The sequence below is a fragment of the Arachis duranensis genome, chromosome 9 (assembly GCF_000817695.3).
Source record: "Arachis duranensis cultivar V14167 chromosome 9, aradu.V14167.gnm2.J7QH, whole genome shotgun sequence".
Taxonomy (NCBI): Eukaryota; Viridiplantae; Streptophyta; class Magnoliopsida; order Fabales; family Fabaceae; genus Arachis; species Arachis duranensis.
Window position 1 is genome coordinate 116,929,221 of NC_029780.3, and position 21,017 is coordinate 116,950,237.

Sequence of the window (21,017 nt, forward strand, 5' to 3'; positions counted from 1 at the left end):
TATTATAAAAATAAATTCTACTTAGCTATTTTTAAGAAAGTATTATTGACTTGCATAAAGACTATATATACATAATTTTAAAGATAATCCAAGTTGTATGTCTAAAAAAGATACCAATTAAAAAAACAAATATTAATTAGAAAAAAGGGTATCAATTAGAAAAACATTTGATATTAATGAAATTATGCATTTTTTATGTTTTTTATACAAGTTACTATTTAAATTAATTTTTGAAATTATACTCGTTTGATTTTAATTTTGATTTATTTGATTTGGTCTCTCAACTTAACATTTATAATTTGTATTAGTTTGTTTGTCTTATTTTTGTCGCAAGACCGTCAACGAAGTACTAAAATGGATTGAGAAGTACTTCATTAGATTTTTTAAACAATTAAAACTATTTTTATTTTTATCTCAATTTGTTTTTTACCAAACATTTAAAACTCTTATTTTAACTAAATTGAAGTAAAAGGTTTTAATTAACACATTAGATAATTGATAAAAAATATAATGTGATATTTATTGATCTATCTTAATATATCATTAATAATTGTGTGACAAAAATAAATCATTAATGTCAAATTAAAAAACTAAATTAAATAAATTAAAATTTTTAAAGTTAGATTAAAGCATAAATATAATTTTAGAGACTAATTTCTTTTATATTCTATTCTTCACAACTTTGCATAAAGCATAGTAGAGTACTTGCATATAATTATCCATTTGGAATTAGTCTAATTTACCCTTTCTTCAAATTGATTTGAATAGCATATAATTATAGTTTTTTTCTGTCTGATAAATTAGATAATTCGAATGTAGGACTACTTTCACTAAACTTCTTAAATAAGTTCTTTTGAAAAAAAAAAATTTAAAATATAAGGATTTTTATTAATAATAATTTTTAAATAAGTTATTTTGTGTTTGAAAAGTTATTATAGAAATCATTTTTTTGTGACTTTTTAATTTTTGGTGACTAATTCTTATTTTAAAATTATGCATTAAATAGGAGTGATAAAATAACTTTTGAAAATAGGAGAAGTCATATTTTTTAACTTTTTCAAAAAATTTTAAATAACTTTTTAAAAAATTAAAAATTTATCTAAAAAATTATACCAAACCCTATTAATATAACTTTGTATAAGTCAAAACCTAAAAAAAAAATAGCTTTTGAAGTTTCAAACGAACCCTAAGAGATACATGGATAACCATTTGAACTAAATCTCAACTGCAGCTTATAATTATAGTTGTTTTTATGTGTTAATGATAAGCCCGTTAATATAATTTAAATTGTCCCCAACTCATAAAGTTTGTAACATCTTTTATTCCTTATTTTGTATTTTAAAATTATTTCTAATTAAACGGATACAAAATTATCGCATAAAACTAAAAGTAGAATTAAAATATATTTTATATATTGAGATAAAGAAAAATCTTTTTTAATTTTTTTATCAATATTAAAGACAAAAATATTATTTTAAAATTAAAGATTAAGGTGAATCTTTAGGTTTATTACATTATTTTAATTTTGTGGGAAAAACAAAGTATATTAGCTTGTCAATGAGGAACTACTGAATTTGAGAATAAAAGATAATTATAAATTTTAATTCATCTTTTTAATTATGTTCTTAATTTTTAAATAAAAAGTTTTTATTTTTTATTATTTTGATCTTTAAAAAATTAACATATATATTTAATTTTTGTTCATTTAAATACTAAAAAATAAATTAAAACTCTCTTATCATTATTTACAGAATAAACATCCGAAGAACGCGTCCAGCGTGCCCCACATAAAGAAATTTAATCAATTGTTCTATGCACGCAACATTTTTTTATTTTCACTTCTGTGAACCATAATCTTACGTGCTAAGATAGGGTCTAATTGTTATTTGTTAATTTATGTAATAACACCATAGTCAAAACCAAAATGCATGTTCACTGAACTGAAGAAGGACGTGATGCCTCCTCCAATCAAGCATCCATTATTTAAACTATGAAATAATGGAAAAGATCATGATTCATGAGTAATACACTTGTTACAACAAAACACTGCAAAATTGAAACTTCTAATAATATTTTAATGATTATTCACAGTATTATTATTTTTTCTTTCATGAGTACAACAACAACAACAATACTAATAATAATAATCATTTCTCTGGCAAATGCATCAATGATTTACAACACGGAAAAAAGACGTGTATGAACTCCAAATTAAAATACGTTTTTTTTAACATTTATATTAAAGATAATTGCTAGTGTCTAAAAGGTGATATTTAATTTATTAAACATAAATTAAAAATTAATATTCAATTTAAAAAATATAAAATAAATAATTTTTAAAAATTTAAAATTTACTATAAAAAATAAATAGACAAAATTTAAATATCAATTTATAGATACCATAAAATTGACCTATATTAAATTAAAACGTATCATCAATTTCTCCTATAACAATTATGTATTCCAAAGTTATTAACTATCATGTAACCTATTAAAATTTATGCTGCTTTCAACTTCATATTATTACATGATGTGTATTATCAATATATTAGTTAAAATCTCAATTTAACTTTTAAAATTTTTTGATATTATAATTTTAAATGGGTGAATTAATTTTAAAATATTAATACTAAATCTAAAAAATTTACAATTTAAATATGGTTACTATTTTATATTTTATATATTTATTTTTTTATTGTTAATATTGCATTAAATTTGTTTTGGTTATTTTTTACACACAAAATTCTCTTATTATTGTTCATTTATCAAATGGTTCTCAAATTATTATTTCTTATAAAAGTATTATTTAATTTTCACCATCCTTAGTTCTTCGTGATATTCTTTATTTACCTCATTTCAATTTGAATATTATCTCCATCTCAAAAATTACTTCAGCACTCAAATATATACTCACTTTTTCATCTTCTTCTTGCACTCTACAGAGCAATAATTTGGGGATAATTGATTTGGGTAGAATGAAAGATGAATTATATGTCCTTGAATTTAATTTTGTTAAAAATCTATACACTACACATTCTATAAATTTCATCCAATTCCCACTCATTACACCTTCAAATATATGGTATTTTCGTTTAGGACACTTTTTTAGATAAAGACTTAATCATTTATATAAATATTTTTCTTTTATTTCTATGCATCATGATGAACCTTGTGACATTTGTTATCTTTCTAAGCAAAAGAAACTTTTATTTTCTCAAAATTTTAACAAAACCAATGCATGTTTTGATTTGTTACTTTTTGATATTTGGGTCCGTTTCGATAAAATTCTATTCATAATCATAAATATTTTTTTTACTATTGATGATTTTAGCCGCTTTACATGGGTTATTTTATTAAAATCAAAAGGAGAAGTGTAAAATCATATAAAAAAATTTTATTACTTTAGTTGAAACACAATTCAACTCTAAAGTCAAAGCTATTCGTTTCGATAATGGATCAAACTTTATTTTATATGATTTTTATGCTTCAAATGGCATTATTCATCAGCGTAGTTGTGTTAAAACTCCTCAACAAAATGGAAGGGTAAAACGCAAGTATCAACATATTTTAAATATAGCTCGTGCTCTTATATTTCAATCTAATTTACCATCACTTTTTTGGTCTTATGCTGTTAAGCATGCTGTTTGTTTACTTAACAGAGTTCCATCATTCGCAATTAATTTTAAAACAACATTTGAGATTTTATTTAATCATCCACCAAATTATCATGATTTAAAATTTTTGGATGCTTATGTTTTGTTTCTACCCTAATGACAAACATATCAAAATTTGATCCAAGAGCTAAAAAGGATGTGTTTATTGGTTTTCAACATGGTTTTAAAGGATATATTGTTTATGTTTTAGAAGATAAAAGAATTGAGATTTTTAGGAATATGATTTTTTATGAAATAATCTTTTTCTTCACCACAAAAAATATCTAATTCCATACACTCAACCCTACATTGCCAAATACGTTTTCTCAAAAATAAGATTTAGTTAGTCTTCCAGTTAGACCTTCACCCATACCCATTGACCCACTTTCATCCAATTCTTTCTTTTCTCCAACAACCTCTCTTTCTTTCTCACTACCGTGTCCTAACCAACTTGAACCCATGACCCCGAATCTATTTCAAGTCGTACAACCTTCTCTCTTTCCATGATGGATACTAACCCACAAGCACCTCTTCATCCCACATCACCTTCCTCGCCACCTGAGCAATCCGTCGTCATCCTTCCGACTGACCTCACCGACCTCTAGCATATCTCTCTAATTACTTGTGGAATTCCTCTCTCATATCCACAAATCTCTCTCCCTCAAAATGTTGTTATCTTCTATCTCCAGTTATGTCTTTTTCTTCTCTTTCATCTTCTCATCATAAGTTTCTTTTATCTCTACATTCTAATCTTGAACCAAAGTCTTTTAAAGACGCCAATCATCACTCTAATTGGTATAATACTATGAAAGATGAGTTAGATGCTCTTGAGTTGAACAAAACTTTGCGTCTTGTTGATTGCCCTACAGGCGTTAAGCCGATTGGCTGTAAATGAGTCTATCGCATCAAACGCAAGCCTGATGATTCAGTTGATCGATATAAAGCATGCCTTGTGGCTAAAGGGTTCACTCAGACTGAAGGTGTTGATTTCTTGTAAACCTTCTCCCTTGTTGTCAAGCCTGCCACCATCAGATTAGTTTTGGCATTGGCCTCTATGAAGCATTGGCCCATACATCAGTTGGATGTCAATAATACTTTCTTATATGGGAATCTTTCTGAGGATGTTTATATGACTCTACCACCCAGGTTTACATCTCCTCGACCGAATCAATGCTGCAAGCTACTGAAGTTACTATATGGTTTACGACAATTTAGTCCTATGTGGTATGACAAACTTTCTCATCTTTTACTATCTCATGGATATCAGCAGACCTTATGTAATTATAGTCTATTTGTTAAATTTACTGGTACTCAAATTTCTATCCTTCTAGTCTGTTTTGACAGCATTGTTCTCACTGGTAATTCTATTTTTGAATTTGTTGCCATTAAGTTATTTTGCACCAACACTTTTGAATTAAAGACTTGAATCCATTAAAATATTTTTTGGGTATTGCGATTATTCAATCAGCAAAGAAAATTTGCTTATCTCAGAGAAAATATTATCTTGATATTTTGGAAGATTCTGGTTTATTAAATGCTAAACCTGCCTCTGTTTCAATGAATAGTACCACAAAACTATATCAAGACAAAAGTCTCCTACTATCTAACCCTTTTGTATATCACCGTTTGGTTAGGCATCTTAACTATCTCACCACTACTCGATCACTCAACAATTAAGTCAATTTATGGCATCTCCTACTGAATCTCATCTTCAAGTTGCCAAGCATGTGTTACAATATCTGAAAACTAGCTCAGGCAAAGGACTTTTTTTTTCTCAAAAGAATCATAAATTCAGCTTCTCGCCTTCAGTGACTCTGATTGAGCCGGATATCCTGACACTCGGCGATCTTTAATAGGCTATTGTTTCTTCTTAGGCAGCTCTTTAGTCTCTTGGAAGACTAAGAAACAAACTACCAATTACCCACTTATCCATTGAAGCAGAATATCGTGCACTTGCCAACACAACTTGTGAACTTCAATAGATACTGAATGTGTTACAATTTTTACGCATCTCTCCTATCCGCCCACCAGTTTTATATTGTGATAATCAGAATGCTCTTCATATTGCTGCTAACCTAGTTTTTCATGAACGAACCAAACATTTAGAGGTTGATTGTCATTTGGTTCGACAAAAAAACTCAAGTTGGAGTGATGAAAATTCTTCCCATTCCCTCTCCTAGGCAGACATCTTCACCAAGTCTTTGTCTTCTCAACCATTTCATCTTAATCTCAATAAGTTTGGTGTTTTTGACATCTTTTATTCTCGAACTTTCGAAGTGTATTAAACTGTTCTTTTACTTTAGCTCATGATAACAATAAAAAAAAGTCTCATAGGTCACAAATTCAGAACAACAAAATACATAAATTCAGTTACAGTTTTAGTATTTATCATCTTATATTATGTTTATGTTATCTTCTTATTTTATCTTATCTTTATTTTTATCTTTCGTAGACAATATTATAAAGTTTCAATCAAATGACAAAAAAATACTAATTATTATTAAATTAAAATAGTAAAATTTACGCAAGACATAAGTTGTAAAATCAATAATAATAATAATAAATTAATAATATTTAAATTTTCACTTTTTTTTTTACTAATTCTTTAATTTTAAATAATTTTTTTAACTAATATGAGTAGCACGGCTTACACGAAAATAATTGAAGGCACGTTACATTACAAAGTAGGATAAGAATTCAACTCCATTCATTGACGTTGACTGTACAAATAATTTACTTTTTTAAGCATAATCTTCAAATTAATAAATTATTTTTAAATCTTAGTAATTAAGCTAGTGCAGATGCATGTAGAATATTTCGGACACTTTGACCGAACATGCCCCCCTTTTGCCATTAGAAATTTAGAATAGTAACGAGGATTATTTTTTGTCAAATAAATAAAATAAATATCATATTTATTTATGTATGTATTTTTAGGTCTCTATATTTTTGCATTTTTTAAATATAATTTGATTTGATATAATTAAAATCAATCTAATATCGTAATAGTTTAAACCAGATTAGGTTAAAACATCAATACAATGTAAATTACAATTAGTTAAATAAAATTATATTAAAATAAAAAAAAACTCAACCTAATACAACTCACCTCGCAAAGAATCTATACATCATATTGCAACAAACTCTCCAAGTAGCACATATCTACAATTATTGAAGCCACAGATCCAAAGAATAATTCGAAAGAATAATATGAAAAATATTAAACATAAACTTAGGTAGGTTATATGGACAAAGAGAATCTATCTATCTAAGTGGCCGTGTTTATATAATTGATAAGTGAAGCTTCGTATGATAAACATATGACACATCATTAAAAATTAATAAAATAATAAAAATTGAAAAGTGGCCGTGTTTATATAATTGATAAGTGAAGCTTCGTATGATAAACATATGACACATCATTAAAAATTAATAAAATAATAAAAATTGAAAAAGTGTTGGACGAAAATTTTAATCAAATTCAAATTTAAAATATTTTGAAATCACTTTAAAACTATTGAATTATTACATCTGTGTCTAATTTATTAAATGCAAGTAATTTATGTCTAAATTCAAGATAATGAATCTAGCTTTTTTAAAGATAGAGAAAAAATTACAGGATAATACACCGGTAGATCACTTAAAAAATTTGACGGGATGTCTTTTTTAAGCTTTGGCATTATTGAAGGATTAGATGATAGGTTAATCGTGGATTAACTGAACTTTGACGTCGTATTGTACGTAATTAGTTAGCTACAAATTTAACAAACATGAATGTAGACCAAAAGATTGCATTCGATGTAATTATCAATGCTGTAAATGAAAACCAATGTGATTTTTTTCATGTAATTATCAATGCTGTAAATAAAAATCAATGTGACTTTTTTCTGTCTATGAATATGGTAGAATCAGTAAAACGTTTTCTACAAAACTCTCAACGACTATAAGAAACAAAAGAAAAATTGTTCTGAATGTTGTATCTAATGGTATTGTTTTTTTATTGTTTTCAAATGGACACACTAGAAGATACCTTTAGACTTGAATGAAGACTCAGTTTGTTGCATTAAATAAAGCACTTCATTGTCTAAATTGATTTGTAGAGCAAAACTTATTATATGGGATGAGACATCGATGTTGAATAAGCTATGTATGAAGCTCTCGACAGATGCCTAAGGGACATTGTTAGGTTTGAACCTTACTATAATCCAGAACTACCGTTTGGAGGAAAAGTTGTGGTTTTAGGTGGTGACTTCAGGTAAATTCTATCTATAATTCCAATGGGATCTCGCCAAGATATTGTCCAAGCAGGCATAAACTCATCTTACTTATGGCAACACTGTAATATATTAAGACTTAAAATTAACATACGTTTAACTATTAGAGCAACTTATACATCACTCATTGATGTTTCTCAATTTGCTTCATGGTTGCTGGACATAGGTGATGGTACTACCGGAGATTCCACTGATGGTGAGTCTATTGTGGTAATGCCCAATGAAATTATAATTCAAGAATTCGACCAGTTGGTTGACTTTGTTTTATCCCAACCTGTTGGTTAATATCAACAACATATCATTCTTTGATGATATATCAATCCTGACCCCAACGCTAGAAGTTGTCAACGATGTTAACTCATTTATAATGCAACATGTGGATGCTGATGTGAAAACTTATTCAAACTCAGATACTTTGTGTCTCGAAGAAGGAAGCATGGAATCTGAATTGGATACACCTACACCAGATGTCCTTAATGCAAATAATTGCTCTGGTTTGCCACCGCATGAATTGACTCTGAAAGTGGGTATTCTGGTCATGCTACTGCGTAATATTGATCAATCAAACGAGTTATGTAACGGAACAAGATTACGGGTGAGGGGATAAGGTAACCATGTAATTGAATGCATCACGCTAACAGGAGGCAAAATAGGCCAAGTCATTCTAATACTGCGGATGAATATGATTCTCAATAACCAAGCTTTGCTATTTAAATTCCATCGCAGATAGTTTCCAATCATTGTCTCATTCGCTATGACCATTAACAAATCTCAAGGGCAGACCTTAAGCACAATTAGATTGTATTTATCTAGACCGGTATTTACATATGGTCAACTATACGTTACATTATCAAGAGTAAAGTCAAATAATGGCTTGCGTGTGCATTCAGAACAGTGGATCATTGTCGTCAAACTCAACAATATCATATATAGAAAAGTATTCCAAAATATTTCATGACCATGTTAGTGCAATATGTAGTCTCTTTAGCATTTTTTCAATTGTATCAATCAGTGATGTATTGTAAATACTTTAAACTCAAGTTAACAACATTATATTTGTATTTCTATATCGTATGTAACATAATTTCATTCGTTAGTGACATACTCGTGCATGGCACAGGGGAATGCACTAGCTAAAATGTAAAAAAAGAAACTTATCAAATTCTCGAATTATGTAAAGGTGGACAACCGCAATGAGACATTAGGAGTTTAGATTAATACAAAATAGTTACGAAATATTTATATTTCAACTCAATGACTTAGTGTGTATTTGGATTAACAAATATAATTTTGAAAAATATAAATATTTTTTATTGAGAAAATGTAAATATTATTATATAAATACAATACGTTAACCAAAATGAATGTATTTAAATAATAAATATTATTATATGATTTAAAAAACAAAAAAATTATATATATGTAACTATGAGGTTAGTTTTTTTTTTGTGTATTGTAATAGTTCAAACTTCAAACATATATATAGAATGATGTGTAAATATAAGTATACGAATGAAATTAAGATAAAACTTACTTATTTCTTTTGAAATATAAATTTGATAATATCAAAATCAATATAATCTTAAAGAGATATAGTTATGACTTACATAAAATATACATACACAAATAAACGACTAAAACTAATTATGCTGCATGTGATGAACTATTTGATCTATAATTGAGTCACGAAAATCATCCATTTCTGTGGAAGTGACATCTAATTTTTCTATGTCACTTTCATTATCCTCAAGTTCAATGGTATTCTCGTCTGCAAATCGTTTAAATTCAGCATCTATTTGAGAGTTTTTTCTAAGAATAATACTATACATCCAGATCTTTTTGTTAACCAAGTCCAATCAAGTTGGTCTAACATAACAAAAATCAATTATGACAAATATTATTTCAAGTCTTATTATTTAATTTGGTTGGACTTTATTCATAAAAAGACTTGGATGTGTAGCATTACTCTTCTTCTAATAAAGTTATGTATAGCTATTGTTGCACTAAATATGTAAACTTGAGTTTCAATATTAAAACTTTGGCATTTTTCACCAAGATTGCAAACATATTCTTCTACACTCCAAGAGTCCTCTTTACTGTGCATCTTAAACTTAAATGATAATAATTAAACACCTCGTTATGATTTCAAATCCATATGAGCGTAAAATCCGGTAGGTGATACCTTTCATATTTGTAGAGACCTACGTATTCTGTCAATATAGAGTAGCTAGCATCCACTAAATAATATTTACCTAATAAACCATGAAAGTATTATAAAATTAGTATAATACATATTGTCCTTTGTCCATTGTTCTTACCACAATTCTTGCATCTTGACAATAATTTTCATATGGTATCTAGTGGCATTGGTCATGTCCTCCTCCTTAAACAGCAACAAGTCTCTTCTTTCATCTATTCCAAACAAGCTTGATGAAACGAATTTTATTATTTGAAAGCAATTGGCTCTATTCACAATTAATAGTATAGCAATATCACATTGTAGAAGGGAAAGAACCTCCCCAGCATACATCAGAGGCAGAAAAAACTGTAAGCACCTCTTCTAAGTATGATGAATGACAACAATCTTAATTCCTGACTTCTGACTTCCATTGACGATTCTTTCAAAAATAAAATGGTTCGTTGCACTTTAGCTCTACAAATTTAGCAAAAATGTTATCAACTCTTTGCTGAAACAGCAAAGTCAAAGATCAAATAATTTCACACTTAGTTGAAGAATTCCAAGAAACAATCCCTTTCAATCATTCAATATCTCTCTAATATCAAGAAATTTGTTAACTCGCTAGTTTCCTTTAGTCACGATGTCATTAATAGAACACATGCTGAGGCTATCTGTGATGGGCTTCAAGAAGATTTTTCAAGTTGCATTTCTTTGGTTCAAGCCAAACCCAAGTTATTCACTATAGGATAAGTTGAAACTCTCTTTGTTTCTCATGAAGAAACTTTAGAAAAATTCAAATAGTTGCCTCTTGGAATGGCACAAGCACAAATAGCACAATCAAGCTTCTCTAATTCAAGATTTACGAGTAGAAATCTCAATGGCAAAAGAGGAGGTTGTGGTGGCTGTTTTGGCTATCGAGAAAGATTTTCTTGGAATCCAAGCAATCAATTGAATTGCCAAGTTTGTGAACATGTTGGTCATTCTGATCTCCATTGCTCTACCATCTTGATCATGCATATAATGGAAACTTAACCCCTTCTAATCCTTCATTTTCATCTAACCAGCCACCACCACCACCTCTATTTTCATTTCATCAATGGCAATCCTTTCTAACATCAACTTCTTCAATTGCTGACTCATCATGGTATCCTGACACAGGTGCCAATCATTATGTCACACATGATGCAAGCAATCTCATACCTGTTACTGATTACACCCGTCTTGATAAGCTCTACATTGCTAATGGTTTTAGTATTCCAATTAGTCATTACACTCAAGAACATATTGCATATACCTAAAATTGTTAAGAAATTTACTAGTGTTTTAAAATTCTGTTTGGATAATAATGTATTTTTTGAATTTTATCCTTACCGTTGTTTTGCTAAATCTCAGGTCAACAAGAAAATTCTTCTTTGGGACCTACTTAAACATGGACTTTACTCATTTGACAACTTATCTATTCCATCTTCTTTAGTTGATAAATTTACTTTTCATGATTTTTCGGAAAAATATTATCTGAATCTTGTGTTGTGGCATAGAAGACTGGGGTATCCTTCTTCTATTGTTAAAATTGTCCTTAAAACACTATAGTGTGCCTATTGTACTCAATGCTACCTTAGATTCCTTTATTTGTGATCACTATGCTATGGCAACACTTAATATACTCATCTTTTACAATTAGCATTCATTGACACTTGGGTTGCGTTTGTTTATAAGGGTATAATCCTGATATATGAATATAGAGACACAAAATTATGTTTAGCAGGATAGATATGGACAAAGATATTGTGTCTTGAGACACTAATGTATTTTGTGTTCTTTCTAACAAGAAGGATACAAAAATACTAAACAGAGATACAACTTATTTTTTATTTTTTCTTTATTTAATGTATTTTTAGTTTATAGTAGCTTAATGTTGAATTTAGAGGTGTACATGGCTCGGGCCCGAAGGATTTTGGGGTATGATGGCACGGACCCGAAGTGGCCCAGGGTTGACCCCTGAAAAAAAAAATGAAACCAGAAAGAGGAATGAAACCAAGACCAGGCCATAGCTTAGGTCACGTGGCCCCAGCGCGGTGAGGGTAACTACTTCTAAACAACTAGGGCATGCATACAACCATGAGCCATTAACCTCACAAGCCCTCTTTTGCTCTCTCCGGTCTCAGCCACGCCCCCTGCCACCCTTAAAGCTTCTCGCCCCCTGATGACGACGACTACGGCGAAGTGCAACGGAGCTTCTCTGACCCTCAAGCCTCAACGACGACAATGACTGCTTCTCCCCTCTCGGTCACGACGGTGCTGCCTCCAGTCGTCCTCTTCTTCTCAGCCGCTGGTCTTCTTCTTCTTCTCTTCTCTGGCCCCTGCTCAATCTCAGGTAAATAATTAATGTTCTAAATTTTAGGGGTTCTGATTATTGGAATTTCTAATTAGGAATTTTGATTATTAAAATTTTTGATTAGGGTTTTGATTATTAGAATTTCTAATTAGGGATTTTAATTATTGGAATTTCTGATTAGAGATTTTGATTATTTTTTGGATTAAGTGTTTATTGTTCTTTATTTTCCAGTAATTGGTTATTGTTTTAATCAGAATTTTTATTATTGTTCTAACTCTTGATTATTGAAACTTCTTATTAGGAGCAACTTTGTTCTTCCTGTTTTAGTGTTTTGTTCTGATTTTATTCTGATTATTGTTGAATTTCTGATGTGTTATTGATTATTGCTGAATTTGTTCTTGATTTTGTTTGTTTAGGGTACAAATAATGGAAGGAAGAGATAATTGTATTCCTCCACAAATCACGGAAGAGAACAAAACAATAGAAATTGAAGATGAAAATCTTACTGCTCCTGCTCCTACTATTGATGTCGCCACAAAAAAACAAAGCTGCAAACAATGAGGATCTAGAAGTTGTTCGTAAGGGAAAAAAATCATATGTTTGGCAGCATGTTACTGAACTTCCATTGACTGAGACAAAGGGACAACATCAGGTTAAATGTAATCATTGCCAGAAAAAATATAGTTGTCATCCTACTAAACATGCACAAATTCTCTAAATAAAAACTTGAAGAGTGTTCATAAGTGGATATTTACTAAAGTGGGGAAGAAGGAGACACTTCATGGTTATATGGCTAAAATTGATGAAGAAGGGGAACTATGCAAAGCCTTTAAGGATTATAACTTGGAAGATTGTAAAAAGTCTGTAGCTGAGCTTGTTACACTTGATAAAATGTCGTTTAAAGTTGTTGAAGGGATTGAATTTCGTAAAATGTTAAATCAATTTGAGCCAAGATTTACGGTACCACCTAGGGTGATGGTCTCAAAAGATTGCTTTCAACTTTATTTTGACGAGAAGAAAAAGCTAAAAGAATGGTTGGCAAAGTCATGTGTTCGAATTTGCTTGAGAACAGATTGCTGGACATTAAATCAAAATTATGATTATATGAATTTGACTGCACATTTCATTGATGAAAAATAGAAGTTACAAAAGAGAATTATAAATTTCTGCCAGATTGAGAACCACAAGACTGATACAAGAAGAGAAATTGAGAAATATTTGAGAGAGTGGAGAATCAAAAAAGTCTTCACAATCATAGTAGATAATACAAGTTCAAATGATGGGGCTATTATTTACCTTCAAAGAAAATTAGGTGCAAGAGGCGGGTTAATGTGTGGAGAAAAATATATGCATGTGAGATACTGTGCTCATGTTCTTAATTTGATCGTGAATAAAGATAAAGAAGAACAAACTTTAATTAAAAGCATTAGAAATGCTGTCAGGTATGTTAGGTCCTCTCCTCAATAGACTAAAAAATTTAAAAATTGTATTGAGGCTGAGATAATTGAATCTAAAAATTTTGGGTGCTTGGATGTTTTAACTAGGTGGAATTCTACCTATCTAATATTGGAGCATGTCGAGAAATTTGAAAACACTTTTGATAGACTTTTATGATCAAGAACCTGATTTTCTTAGATGATTTGGAGAGAAAAGTAGGGGAAAAAGAAAAATTAGTCCACCTACACCATTTGATTAGCAACATGCTAGATTATTCATTGAGTTTTTGAGAATCTTCTACGAAATAACTTTAAGTTTCTCATCTTCCTTGCATGTGACATCAAACAAATATTTTCATGAAATCGCATCTCAATTAACATCTTGAAGCCAAAATCATTTTGAATTATTAGGAACTATGGCATGTTCTATGAAGAATAAATATCATAAATATTGGGGATAGGTTGACAAATTTAACCCATTGTTAGTTCTTGTTGTTGTATTTGATCTTCGGTACAAACTAGATTATCTTTGTTGGTGTTTGGAAGATGTTGATGACAAGAAAGTGTCTACTAATATGACTGATTTTGTTAAACTCATATTGGATACCTTATATAAGTTTTATGAAAAGGAGGTTGCAGATGATAAAGAAAAGGAGGATTGTGAAAGTTCATCTAGAGATGTCTTGGATGACAATACTAAAATCTCAGCTAGTATCAAGGATGTTTTTGAAGATAGAGTGAATATGTGAAAAAAAAAACAAAAAGCAAGAAGACTAATGCAGATAGCAAGTCAGATGTGGAGAGATATTTGGCCGAAGATACTGTAAAAAGATGAGAAATTTGATATATTGGCTTGGTGTAAAGTGAATGCTTCAAAATACAAGATTCTTTCTCTTATAGTCGGTGATGTCTTAGGTATTCCAATTTCAACTGTTATTTTTGAATCATGCTTTAGCACTGATGGATATGTGCTTGATGTCTTCCGCAACTCTTTGTCATTATTACTGGCTGAAACTTTAATACGTACTCAAAGTTAGTTGTGCCCTTCTAAACAATAAGTTGGAGATCAAGAATTTAATCAATTTGATTATAGTCAGAAAATTGTTGAAAGTACATTTATAATATTTTTATTATTTGTGACTTATTCAATTCAAGTAACAATCTTTTATATGAAAATGAGTAATTTTATAGTTTTGTAGGTTTTACTAATGCATCCATATCACAAGGAATAAGTTGACGACATTAATAGCAATTGATGGATGATGTCTATTCTTTTGTGGAATTTAAGTATTGTAAACATTAATATTTTGTGTTATAAAGACTATAAGTTAAATTTCTATGTTTAGGAAGTATAATACTTTAGACTAATACATAATATTTGTGTTATTTATATGTGACTTAAATATTTAGTGTTATTAGACAATATTAGTATTGATTGTGGTTATGTTTTAATTTAGAAAATTGTTAGTTCTTGTTATATTTTTTTAAGTGAATCTCACCATGTGAAATAATGGATGGAGATTTGAAAATTTTCACGTACTAGCCTACAAGAAGGTATCAAAGTAATATGTTTTGTCTTAAACTTGTGTTTTCTACGGAATGTGTAATATTAATTATACATTAATTCTTTTATTTTAATAAAAATTGTGCAACTAGAAAAGAGATATAGAGATACAAGAAATTGTGATTCATGAAGAAATTTAAGTTTAATATTAATTATCAACTTCTTCGTAACAACTAACAAGTAAATTTTTATCTCTTTTTATAAATTATTGCTAAAAACCCAATTTTTATTTTATCTAAAAATGTGTATGTTTCATTGAGTCTAAAACTGAATTAGAATATAAAAAATAAATTTAATATGTATTTTAGATCAGATTTGAGTTAGAATAAATCCAATTTTACTTCGTCCATATACACTCTAGTTAGATTATTGATAGCCAAAGTAAAAATTTATCAAATAGTATCCCGGTCAGGGTTCTCTATAGATATTTGAAAAAAAAACCTAACTTAATTTTATTCAAATAAATAACATTAGAAAAGGTAACTAATTAAATATATTATCCTTTTTATAAAAAAATAAAGTAACAATAAAATTATTAGCTGCATATAATTATAAAAGGATTAATCATCTAGTTTTTTTTTATAAGAATTTAGTTACTATTAATTTCAAAGAAAAAATATTTTATAATGATATTAAAATAAAATAAACTATAAAAAATATATCTAAATTATTTTTTTTATTGATAAAAATTTTAAAATATGCCAAGAATATTCAACTATAATTAGAGACATAATTAGAGACATCTCCCTAATAAAAACATTATGTGACTCATTTGTTAATGTTAAAATTTTATTTGTTATATAAAAAATTTTATTTAACATATTATTATTTTTGATTAACATAAAATGTTTCAATTTACAAATATATATTTTTATCACGTTTTAAATAATTAGAGACATTTTCATCAATAACAAAATTTAAAAATATTTTTGTCATTTGAAAAAAATTTAGGTATTTTTTTTTGGTTTATCCTATTAAAATACTAGATGAAATGATGAATATACCAAATCAAAATCGTGATTTGCTTGTGCGAGATGCCACATAAGACCTAATGTTCACACACAAAAGCTCAATCACATACACCCAAGATCACATAAAACCCAATGCTCACCTCAAACACCCTAATCACACCCTTAATCAACCAAACTTGAATACCACGCAATCACATCATGTCACGGAGCTCACACTCTCTCCCTACTCCCTCATCGCACTGAATCACTCTCCCATATGAAGGTTCCCAGTCATTACTGCTAGGAGTCTAAGTACTACACCAAGCTTCCTTCTTTGACCATAACACTATCCAATTCCAACCCCCCAGACCCCCTTTCTTCTTTTTCACACCGCAATTTTTTCCACAATCGATCCCATTTTAAGCTTCTCTCTCCCTCTAGGTTTTTTTTTTTCATTCGACGGTTCATTCCTCGAATTCTCGTACCCCGAGGATTCGATTCGGGTCATGTAGTCGTAGGTTTTCGGTTTCTACAACCGCTTGATCCACAAAGCTCGGATTCTTTTTCTTCTTCACTTTTTTGGGGGGTTGTGAATTCTGATCCTCTATTTTTGGGGGTTTCGGTTCCGTGATTCAATTTCTTCTTCCGGATTCCTCTAATCGCATCGATTAACTGGGTGTTTGGTTTCGTAGCCTGTCGATTCAGAAAGTTTCGGTTTGTTCCTTTGGGTGTTTGGTCTAGGGTTTTTCGGATTGAGTATGGGTGCTGAAGCTGGTGCAACTGAGTGTTTCAGTAAGGCCATGGCGTCGATGCCTGGGTTTCGGTTCCATCCCACGGATGAGGAGCTGGTTATGTACTATCTGAAGAGGAAGATATGTGGGAAGAAGCTGAAACTCGACGTGATTCTAGAAACCGATGTTTACAAGTGGGATCCTGAGGAATTGCCAGGTATACTGTTATACTCTGTGAACTCAAGTGTTTCTGACTGTTACAGCGTTGACTTAGGGTTTGTGTTATTTGTGTAATTGTGTTCTTTTGTTTGATTCTTATCAAGTTGTTGATTGATACTTTAGGATGTATGTGTTTAAACTTGGGTCCTCGTGTTGCGAATTGTGTGATTGCTTGGGTTAGAATACTAATAAACCAATTATAGTTGATACTCTGAATGCTTGTGTTGAGATATCTTGACTGATTTGGTGCATATTCCATATAAATTGAATATATGGCTTTCGTGCGATGATCTGTCAGATTATGGCTTTCTTGGTCCGTCCAAACTGGGATTTTTTACTTACCATATAATTATGGTTAATAACGTTTGCTAATAATTTATCTGTTCATGGGATTTATGGTTTTGGTGTTCGAAGGTTGCAGTTACTCTTATGATGCGAACAAATTATACAGATAGGGTATGATGCTGGTACACTGCTTGCACCACTGTCAAATTTAGTCCAGATAGGGTTTTAAGTTGATATTAAAGATTGTATGGAACTTTTTTTTTCCCACTTTTCTTTATTTTCTTTTCGGTTGATTGCTGATAGTTTGTAATATTTTGCAGAGATATCTGTACTGAGGACTGGAGATAGGCAATGGTTCTTTTTCACTCATAGAGATAGGAAGTATCCTAATGGTGCGAGGTCCAACCGAGCAACAAGGCAAGGTTACTGGAAAGCAACAGGAAAGGATCGTAATGTGACCTGCAATTCTCGGTCAGTTGGAGTGAAAAAGACTCTGGTTTTCTATAGAGGCAGAGCTCCTAATGGTGAGCGGACCGATTGGGTTATGCATGAATACACCATGGATGAAGAAGAGCTGAATAGGTGCCAAGATATTAAGGTATCTTCCTGAAGTAACATTTTTTATTTAAATTTACTGGATGATTGTTTTCTATACTCTATTCTCATTCATCATGGAAAGAGCATTGCTTACTGATCATCTTTTTTTCGTTATCAGGACTATTTTGCACTTTACAAGCTATACAAGAAAAGTGGACCTGGTCCTAAAAATGGAGAACAGTATGGTGCACCATTTAAAGAAGAGGAGTGGGCTGATGACGAATGTGTAGATTTCAATATTAACTCAGCAGATCGGGAGGAAGTAAATACTGTCCCTGTTAATGATCAGCTGCCTCCTTTGGCCGATGATGAAGTCACGGATATGATTAATCAAATTTTGGATAATGAGCTTGCCCTTGACCAGCAATTTGGTGACGGCCTTGAATTTCCTCAGGTATGTGGTCATAACAAATTTTGTTACTTATTTAGTTTTGATTGCCTAACTTCTACTTTATATCCATAAATGATCGTCTGAATCGAATTCCTTATGAATCATATAGGTTGTTGCTGAAGAAACACAAAGTACTGTGGTGGATCAGTTCTCTGAGGCAGTGACGGACCCCGAGTACAACGATATTTACCACTCAACCAGTCAGCACTATGATGTGCAGAATGTCAACTTCAATCAGTCGGTTGCATCTCACCTTCATGCCCCGGAAGGATCAGAAGTTATTTCTACTGCCAACATTCAAGTAGAAGACTATAACTTTCAGGAGGATGACTTCTTGGAAATCAACGATCTCAATGGTAGTGAACTTACAATTCCAAATATGGAAACACCAGTGGAGAACCTGCAGTTTGAAGATGGATTGTGTGAACTTGATCTGTTCCAAGATGCAGAGATGTTTCTTCGTGACTTGGGACCAATCAATGAGGAAACCATTCCACATTCATATATGAATAATGCCGCTGGAAGCAACATTGAAAATCAGAATTATCACTTGCTGCCCAATCCAGAGGACGCTACTCAAAATGTTCATGAATTTTGGATGCATGATGAAAGAAACACCTCGAGTCTGTTTGAAGGCTTTGATGATTCTCTCTCTCAACAAAATCCAGGTATACTGATCAGTGCAAGACAGTGTTGCTCAACTCTCAAAAAATATTTTTAATGTCTTTGATTTGGATGGAGATGCAAGCTTCACATCTCATTTGTGCTGAGCTCTTCGCAGATTACTGCTCCTGGTTGACATGCCAGCTTATGCATGGCAGAAACCATTTAGGAGTCTAAATTTTGTTGCTCTATTGAGAGTTTCACAAACTAAGATTTCTAAATAGGGAAATGTTAAATTTGAGCCTGTTTAAAGCGGCTCTTATGTAAAAATAAAAAATAGGTCCTAGGCTCAGTAGGCTGTCTCTAATATTTGCTAGTTTCTGGTCATGTTTAGGTGCTGTATCTACTGAAGGCTATGATAATCAAAGTAGCATTGCAGAAGATGTTGCTACAAGTAGATTCTCTTCGGCTCTCTGGTCCTTTGTTGAGTCAATACCTACCACTCCTGCATCAGCTGCGGAAAATGCTCTAGTGAATCGGGCTTTGAATCGAATGTCTAGCTTCAGCCGAGTGAAGATTAATATCAAGCCGACGAACACAGCTGCAGGTAAAGACACTGCAACTACGAAGAGAGTGGGCAGAAAAGGATTTTCATTCCTTTTCTTCCCAATTATTATTGCTTTATGTGCTTTCTTATGGGTTTCTCTTGGAACTTTTAGATTATTAGGGAGATGCATCGCTCCTTGAATATGTAAATCAAAAGTTTTGATGCTATTATGCTATATATGTTCTATCTGGGATCTCCCCAAGATGACTGAGATAGTATTGTTCTAACATATTCAAAAAATAAAAAATAATATTTTATTCTTTGGGACTGTTAGAAGTTTTAAGTTTAGGCCATATTAGGACTATGATTGGGAGCAATGGTGGAGAGGGGAGGGTGAGGTGTGGCTGGGACCGGTGTTCGAAAACCGTATTACGGAGAGTTTGATGGGGAATGCAAAGCATGGCATAGGAAGGGCATGTGGGAACCCTTGATCAATGACCCCTCTGCAAATTGGAGGGGTGGATACAGAACACTTAGCTGTCTCTCCCAGGCCTTCATCATCTTCCAAACAATAAATCACCAGCCATTCCTTTCCACTCTTCCACTTCATCAAGGACCCTTCCCCTCAACCCCCTCCAAACTTCCAAACATAGCCTAGGTGAGTCTTAACAATCTTAATCCAAGAGAAAGGGGTTTTATATGAATTTGCAGGGTGGATTGGTAATGCACTAAGTTATTTATTATTTTTGTTTATTTATTGGACCCATGTAAATATCTTGTTTGGGTTTTTAAATCAGATAGCACTACCATTCGATGTTGATTGTACATTGTAAAGCTGAACCCTTTGTGAGATATCGTAGTATTGATGTATCTATATCTATACCCTTTAAGACATTTGTAATATTATATGCAATTGATAGTATATATGCCTTGGGCATTATATTTTTGTTGTTAGAAGCACGGTAACCCGGAAAATAAAGCTGTGTGTACTGTGTAGTTCTCGATAGCTGTTGTGTAAGCAATTGATGGTTACTACTCCCTTAACATGGTTGCTACCCCGAAATGCGTTTGCGGTATGCTTTGTATTTTTTGACAATCGAGATATTTCATATGGCTGAACACTCAAGAAAATTCTAAAGCTTGAAAGGATATGCAATGCGCATACCATAGTTTCTGATGATTGGCATGCTCCCATGAGGAATCTATCTCCTTGCCTTGTGATCACTCAAAAATCAAAGTGCAATCCCTTTCTG

The 21,017-nt window shown here is 31.1% G+C and overlaps 2 protein-coding genes across 2 annotated transcripts in view; one reads left to right on the forward strand and one right to left on the reverse strand.

Annotated features, from left to right (window-relative positions):
- LOC107467743 (co-chaperone protein p23-1) overlaps positions 1-6,782 on the reverse strand; it is a 10,242-nt gene extending 3,460 nt beyond the window's left edge. The window contains exon 1 of the mRNA XM_016086919.3: positions 6,763-6,782. Within this exon, the coding sequence (XP_015942405.3) occupies positions 6,763-6,782 (20 nt within the window). The remainder of the gene's footprint in view (positions 1-6,762) is intronic.
- A 9,931-nt stretch (positions 6,783-16,713) lies between these two features.
- LOC107467830 (NAC domain-containing protein 16) lies at positions 16,714-20,770 on the forward strand. Its single transcript, XM_016087037.3, has 5 exons — positions 16,714-17,339; positions 17,947-18,224; positions 18,342-18,617; positions 18,724-19,282; positions 19,612-20,770. Exons 1-5 carry the CDS (start codon positions 17,150-17,152, stop codon positions 19,962-19,964), a joined length of 1,656 nt encoding a protein of 551 aa, XP_015942523.1. The 5' UTR covers positions 16,714-17,149; the 3' UTR covers positions 19,965-20,770.
- Positions 20,771-21,017: the final 247 nt, after the last annotated feature.